This window comes from Populus trichocarpa, chromosome 13 (assembly GCF_000002775.5).
Source record: "Populus trichocarpa isolate Nisqually-1 chromosome 13, P.trichocarpa_v4.1, whole genome shotgun sequence".
Taxonomy (NCBI): domain Eukaryota; kingdom Viridiplantae; phylum Streptophyta; class Magnoliopsida; order Malpighiales; family Salicaceae; genus Populus; species Populus trichocarpa.
Window position 1 is genome coordinate 15,636,512 of NC_037297.2, and position 7,500 is coordinate 15,644,011.

The 7,500-nt window shown below is 35.3% G+C and overlaps 4 protein-coding genes across 4 annotated transcripts in view; all 4 read right to left on the reverse strand.

Annotated features, from left to right (window-relative positions):
• Nucleotides 1-1,680, reverse strand: part of LOC127904150 (ATP synthase subunit b, chloroplastic) — a 3,738-nt gene extending 2,058 nt beyond the window's left edge. The window contains exon 1 of the mRNA XM_052446203.1: nt 1-1,680. This exon is cut by the window's left edge and continues 871 nt beyond it. The gene's annotated coding sequence lies outside the window, so the exon portion shown is untranslated.
• LOC112323791 (30S ribosomal protein S2, chloroplastic-like) overlaps nt 1-2,542 on the reverse strand; it is a 2,828-nt gene extending 286 nt beyond the window's left edge. Inside the window, exons 1-2 of the mRNA XM_052446253.1 lie at nt 2,095-2,542; nt 1,432-1,559 (exon numbers count right to left, since the gene is read on the reverse strand). Coding sequence (XP_052302213.1) covers nt 1,432-1,559; nt 2,095-2,542 — 576 coding nt within the window. The remainder of the gene's footprint in view (nt 1-1,431; nt 1,560-2,094) is intronic.
• Nucleotides 1-7,124, reverse strand: part of LOC127904137 (DNA-directed RNA polymerase subunit beta'') — a 7,810-nt gene extending 686 nt beyond the window's left edge. The window contains exon 1 of the mRNA XM_052446190.1: nt 1-7,124. This exon is cut by the window's left edge and continues 686 nt beyond it. Coding sequence (XP_052302150.1) covers nt 2,933-7,117 — 4,185 coding nt within the window. The 5' untranslated portion in view covers nt 7,118-7,124 and the 3' untranslated portion in view covers nt 1-2,932.
• Nucleotides 7,125-7,186: 62 nt separating this feature from the next.
• Nucleotides 7,187-7,500, reverse strand: part of LOC127903912 (DNA-directed RNA polymerase subunit beta') — a 2,949-nt gene continuing 2,635 nt past the window's right edge. The window contains exon 2 of the mRNA XM_052446207.1: nt 7,187-7,500. This exon is cut by the window's right edge and continues 1,405 nt beyond it. Within this exon, the coding sequence (XP_052302167.1) occupies nt 7,287-7,500 (214 nt within the window). The 3' untranslated portion in view covers nt 7,187-7,286.

The window sequence follows — 7,500 nt, forward strand, 5'->3', positions numbered from 1 at the left end:
ACAATCAACCAATAAATTATGACTTAATTATTCCATCGATAAGATTTTCATCTAGTCAAAGTAACGCAACTAAGAGCTCCCAATTGAAGTAGTAATATTATTGAATCATCAGAACTACTTCGATATCTATTTTATAGTTCCTATCCACAGAGTTTTTGTGAATTCATAGAATTCATACAACTTTTTGTTTTTCCATTTCTTTCTTTGTTCCGAACCATTCTTTGAATTCGAACTCTTCGTTCTTTTTCTTGATTGAATTTCTTTATTCAATATTGAATTGAATTCACAGTTACAAATGAAACAGAAGGACTTTTATTGGAATCCCTACCCCAATTCTCAGTAATAGGAGGGCGGATTAGATATATCTTTTAGCTCATATATAACTAGCCTACTATTACATATACATGTCTTTATTCCATAACGTAAACCAACTATTTGTATCTTGGATTCAGTCGTATTTTAAAAACATTTTTCGAAACATCTATAAAGGAAAGTTGGCTTATAGCGATTATATATATTACATATACCTAGTTTGATCCCACTCTTCTAACGAAACCATTTTCTCTTGAATCTCATTTTTTGTAAACCCCTATCTTCCTTTTATTTAATTTAGAATTTAGCATTATCCCACATGGATACAATCAATCTAAATGGGCGAATTTCTTAGTCTAAATCATTGCATAGAAATATAAGTCTTTGGTTGATCTAAGTTCATGTAATTTATTCTTTATTAATATTTTCTTTTGGTCAATCTTTGAATTGAATAAAACCGACTGAAATGGGAATCGCTCTATAGAACCTAATTTTTTTTTTACAATTCCCTAATATCGTAATCTTTTTTACTATTCTTCTAGATCTTATAGACTTTTTTGTCTATTTATGTGTATATTTATGTTCACGAAGAAGATTATCTCGAGCAAGGCATAGATTACCTTGCACTAAGCTAAAAAAGACTATTTCGAAACTTAGTCAATGGTGTCCCTCCATGGATTCACCTATATAAGCCGCAGCTAAAGTTGCAAAAATAAGAGCTTGAATACCACTTGTAAATAATCCAAGGAACATGACAGGTATAGGAACCACTGAAGGTACTAAAGAAACAAGAACAACAACTACTAATTCATCCGCTAATATATTTCCAAAAAGTCGAAAGCTAAGTGATAAAGGTTTTGTGAAATCTTCTAAAATGTTAATGGGTAAAAGGATTGGAGTTGGTTGTATGTATTTACCGAAATAACCTAATCCTTTTTTGCTAAGGCCCGCATAAAAATATGCTATTGACGTAAGTAAAGCTAAAGCAACGGTAGTATTTATATCATTCGTGGGTGCGGCTAACTCCCCATGAGGTAACTCTATGATTTTCCAAGGTAAAAGCGCCCCTGACCAATTAGAAACAAAAATAAATAGAAACAAAGTTCCAATAAAGGGAACCCATGGACCATATTCCTCTCCAATCTGGGTTTTGCTCACATCTCGAATAAATTCAAGGATATATTCGAAGAAATTCTGACCGTCAGTAGGAATGGTTTGTGGATTCCGAACAGTTACAATGGCTGAACCTAATAAGATAACAATTACAACCCAAGAAGTAATAAGTACTTGGGCATGGACTTGGAAACCGCCTATTTTCCAATAGAAATGCTGGCCTACTTCCACACCAGATATTTCATATAACCCTTTTAATGTGTTAATGGAATATGATAGAACATTCATATTGTCCTCTGAAAGAAAGAAAACTTTACAAGAAATTATTTTGATTCAACCGTCTTTTTTTCGACTTGCTCACTTGAATTGTATATTTTAGATACCAACTAATCACATAATATCCCCAGTTTTTTATCTCTTTTATGAGATTCATAAATAGTAACGGATTCCGTCAATCTATGGAATTCAAAAAAGAATTTATTTATCTTATTATTAATCAGGGATTTCGTATATAGCTAGAACGCCCTTCACAAATCGCAAATACTAATTTGTTAAGAATTAATCGGATTGAAGCTATAGCGTCATCATTCGCTGGAATCGAAATATCTGTGAGATCCGGGTCACAGTTTGTATCAATTAAACAAATTGTTGGAATTCCCAAAGTGATACATTCTTGAAGAGCCATATATTCTTCTTGCTGATCAACGATTATTACAATATCGGGTAACCCTGTCATATATTTAATCCCGCCCAAATATGTTTGCAAGTGAAATAACTGTCTCTTTAATCGAGCCGCATCCCCTTTCGGAAGGCGGTGGATTCCCCCTGTCTTTTGTTCCATTCTCAAGTCCCTGAACTTTTGAAGTCTCATTTCTGTAGTGGACCAATTCGTTAAAAGGCCGCCTAGCCATTTTTTATTAACATAATGACACCGAGCTCTTATTGCAGCCCGCGCTACTGGATCAGCTGCTTTATTTTTGGTACCAACAATTAAGAATTGTTTTCTCCTACTTGCTGCATCAAAAACCAAATCACACGCTTCTGATAAAAAACGAGCAGTTCTAGTAAGATTTGTAATATGAATACCCTTACGCTTTGCAGAGATATAAGGTGCCATTTTCGGATTCCATTTTCTAGTAGCATGACCAAAATGAACTCCTGTTTCCAACATCTCTTTCAAATTAATGTTCCAATATCTTCTTATCATTTCTCTCCACACTTCCTCTCTTTTTTTTTTCTTTGAAAAAAAAAAGAAACGAGATACCCTGAAATAAATAATTGTTCCGATGGAACCTTTTCTTTTCCCGTAATTGGACGTTGATACACGATCCAAGCGATTAATTTCTTTCTATTCCTTATTATCTTTATATTATCTTTATTTCTTACTATATATTATCTTTATTTATTACTTTTATTTATTACTATTAACAAATAACAAATATTAACAAATCACATGTAAATGTAAGAAATCACGGGACCACCGACAGTTAAAAGGACGAATCCACTCTTAGGAATCGTTAAATCCTATAAATGATTGTTCTGATATATTATAGAAATTTTTTGAAATGCAAGAATCAAATAACTCTCTGTGGTGAAACAAAATATCTCTCATTTCCCCCTCGAATAAATTCTTCTTTTTGGTTTTGAAAGGAATGATCTTATGTTGGCTTGAGCGGTGCGCTAATCCTTTGAATCCGGTACCAACGGGTATCATACCACCTAGAACGACGTTTTCTTTCAGGCCTTTCAGCCAATCGATACGACCGCGGAGAGCAGCTTTTGCTAAAACGCGAGCAGTTTCTTGAAAACTCGCTTCGGATATGAAACTTTGAGTACTCAGAGATGCTCTCGTTATTCCCAAGAATACGGTTCGGTAACAGATCGCTTCTTCCAAAGCGCGCATCGCTCGTTCCGCCCGCAACAATCCAATTAGTTCTCCGGGTGAAAAAACATTAGACATTCCATCTTCTGAAACCAGGACTTTTGATGTTATTTGGCGTACAATAATTTCTATATGCCTATTATGGATCTGTACCCCCTGGGATCGATAAACCTTTTGGATCTTATTAACCAAGGAAATACGACTTTGCACTATAGTTAGCTCAGCACCAATCAAGAATCCCCAAGGAATTCCAACAATTCTTGTTATACACTCGTTCCAATTCTCCACTCTCTTTTCTAGGTTTATCGATATTGAATCAATTGAGCGCACTTCTAACACCTGTTCCACTTTTGGAAGACCCTGCGTTATATCACCAGATCTCGATTTTTCATATATAAATGTAACTAATGTATCTCCTTCATAAAGGATTTCCCCATAATGGCCATGAACAGTTGCTCCTGGAGTGGCCAAATAGGGCTTAGCCAATCTTAGTATTACAGAGTCGGCGTGAACAATTAGAACTTGACCTGATTTTAGGCGTGGTCCGTTTTTTGTCATACATACATTTTCACAAATAAACTGTCCCAGGTTAATTATTGTGAATGTTTCTTCACAATAATTATGATGATAATTATGATGGAGAAAATACCAATTCAATTTGAATGGATTCAAAACGTTGTTACTGTACGGATCGTGATTAACAATTCTACCGTTCTCATCCATTAAATAATATTTTAGTACTTTTGAAGTCTGTTTTAATTTTAAATTGTCAAGTTTCAAATATTTAATTACCGAGATCTGATTATGAGTTAGTAAATGGTAAAATGAATAAAAATTCGCAATTTGAAGGGCTGTTCCTAAAGGGCCCAACAAATTCCTAATTGGAATTATAGGATCTCTTTTAGTTGATTCTTTTATTACATTATAAGATTTTACACCGTTGGATGGATCCATTCGAAAACAATTAGATGATGACAAAATTATCAAAGATTGACATTCCATATTTCTATTCAACAACGTACTAATACTAATAGTTCCTTGATTTTGTTTAAGTGATTGTGGAATCCTTGTCTTGGAATAAATGGAATAAAACGGATTAATATTGGTGCGATCTGGCCCATTATCAGAGATCAATCCCAAACCTGATGGATCGTTCCTTTTTCTGCTGATATAGGAAATGCGTGATTTCCCTAAGTGGATTCTTAGGAAATCACGAATCAGACCATTTATACTTACTTCAACAAAATAAACACGAGCCTCTTCGATAGAAGAACTTTTTTTGTCTTGGTTCCAATTCAACACTAAACAAGTACGAACTAATTGAATACTTGTGTTAGAAATTCCCTGAATTGGTTTACCATTTCCATAAAGAATATAATTGACAATTCGAAGTTTCAGATTCTCTTTTTCCTGCAATAAATCCGGCGGAAAAAGTCTTTCTAAATTTATACCGTCCCCTCTTTCATATATGAGTACTGGTCGAACCAAAACAAAAGACTTTTTCTTGGTAGGTGTGATCCGTTGGACATAGATCCAATTTTTCACCTTTTTCGACTCCTTAGAATTTGTTTTTACTGTTCCTGGTGGTATCAAGATACCACTGTATCGGGATATCTTATCTGTCGCCCTCGGAAAATGGATATCTCCAGAAAAGATTTTAAGTTCCATTTTTTTTTTTTTTCTCTCTATTCGGATCAACCCCCCTACTCGACTTTTTGTATTTAAAGTGATTTGTGTATCGACTCCAATGATACTATTGTTCCGTACCATTAGGGAAGAAGATTCGGGTAAAATATACACTTCCTCGGGAATGAAAAAAAAGCGATCTACTTTCATTTGGTATTTTGGCTGAAATTCTTTGACTCCTCGATACTCAACTAAATCCTCTTTTTTGACAATTGAATGCACCCCTATAGCCACATATTTAGTAATTCCTGAACTCTTTCTTCGGTATTGGGGATCGTCAAAATAAGCAAAAATACTATTTCTACGGAAAATGCCATTTATAGGTATTTCAATCAAGATATCGGAATGGGACATTAGTTCTTTTTCTTGAATCGATTGGAATGGGATGATAAATCTATTTTTTCGCCTCTTTGCCAATAAATCAGAATTCTCGTGGAGAATAGTAGGATATATGAAACCAGTACATATCATTCGATTAAGGTCTGAATAATCAAGAATCCTACTTTTTTTTTTACTTTTACTCGAAAGATATGAACTAAAGAATTTGTGTTTAACTTTATCATTATTTACTGAAGGGTTAGAAATATATCCTCTTTCGACAGAAAGAGAATGAACGTTTATTTGATCTTGATCCTTGTGTAGTGAAAACGGGACTATACTGGATCTGCACGAACCCCCTGACAATATCCATAAATGGCTTGTTTTTGGTAAAAGATGGACATTACTATATGTAAATTCAGATGCATGGTATACATCAGTACTCCAGTGCATTTCTCCTTCTGAATCGGAATAAATATGTTTTCGAACCCTCTCTGTAAAATTCAAAGTGTATGTTCCCGAGCGAATTTCAGCAATCACTTGTTCTGATTCTACATATTGATCATTTTGAACTAAAAGAAAACTTTTTGGTGGAATAGTCACGTTGTGTATAATATCTTGACTCTCAATAGTTACATATAAGTCCATAGAACAGAGAAAAGCAGGATGCCCATGACGTGTACGTGTGGGATGAACCAAACCCTTATTAAATTTGATTTTTCCATTAGAGGGGGCTCGTACATGTTCGGCAGTACCCCCTGTGAATACTCCGCCGGTATGAAACGTTCTTAATGTTAGTTGAGTACCCGGCTCTCCAATGGATTGACCCGCAATAATACCTACAGCTTCTCCCAATTCCACCAGGTCGCCATGAGTAGGACTTCGACCATAACATAATCGACAGATCCAGGACGTACTTCTACAAGTAAAAGGAGTTCGAATAGATATTGGTTGTGTTCGAAAGGTGATGAATCGATTGACAAGTCCAATCCCAATATCTTGATTTCGAGTGGCAATGCATCGTAGACCCATATATATATTGTCTGCTAATACACGACCTATTAATGTTTGAATAAAAATTCTTTCCGGTATCATTCCATTTCGAGAACTCACAGAAATCCCTCGGGTGGTGCCACAGTCTGTTCTACGTACAACAATGTGTTGAACTACTTCAACAAGTCTGCGCGTAAGATATCCAGCATCTGATGTTCGTACAGCAGTATCCACAACTCCTTTTCGGGCTCCATAGCAAGAAATGATATATTCTGTTAAAGACAATCCTTCCCGTAGATTGCTTTGAATGGGTAAATCAATCATTTGTCCTTGTGGATCCGACATTAATCCTCTCATACCTACTAATTGGTGTACTTGAGATGCATTTCCCCTAGCTCCCGAAAAGGACATTATATGGACTGGATTAAAGGGTTCCGTCATCCTAAAATTCGGATTCATTTCTTGTCGCAAATATTCACTTGTAGCATACCATATCTCAATGGATTGACGTAATTTTTCTATCGCGTGTACATTTCCATAATGATGGTGTTTTTCCAAAATCAAACTTTGTTGTTCAGCATCTTGGACTAGCCATCCTTTCGAAGGTATTGTTAAAAGATCATCAATTCCTAATGAAATAGATGTAGCAGTGGCTTGATGGAAACCCAGAGTCTTTACTTGATCCAGGATGTGTGATGTATATGCCATTCCGAAGTGATCTATGAATCGACTAATAATTCGTTTAATGGCAGTTCCATCTATCACTTTATTGTGAAAGAAGAGATTGGCCCGTTCGGCCATAAATACCTCCATATTCCGATGAATAGGGCTCGGCAATAGATTTGAGTTAATGCTTGGAAAACTTCCTTTTCTCAATCTTGATTCGCGTAGAAATTCAGGAACTATAGTCCTAGTTGCACCAAAGAGATCTGAATTCAGACCAATGTCATAAAATCACTTAGCTTAGATCCCTATGATTAGATTAGGTACCGTCTGAGCAGGCTTGGCAAAACCCTTGTATAGCTTCTTCGATTTCTCGATAAAGATAAATATGACCAACAGTGGTTCGAATGTATATAGAAAGAATTTTTTTTTTTATACTTCTTACTATTAGATAGTGTCCATAAATCTCATGATAGGTACCTAAAGATCCAAAGTGACCTTCGATGGGAGCTTCTCTTGAAGCAATAAGGCCT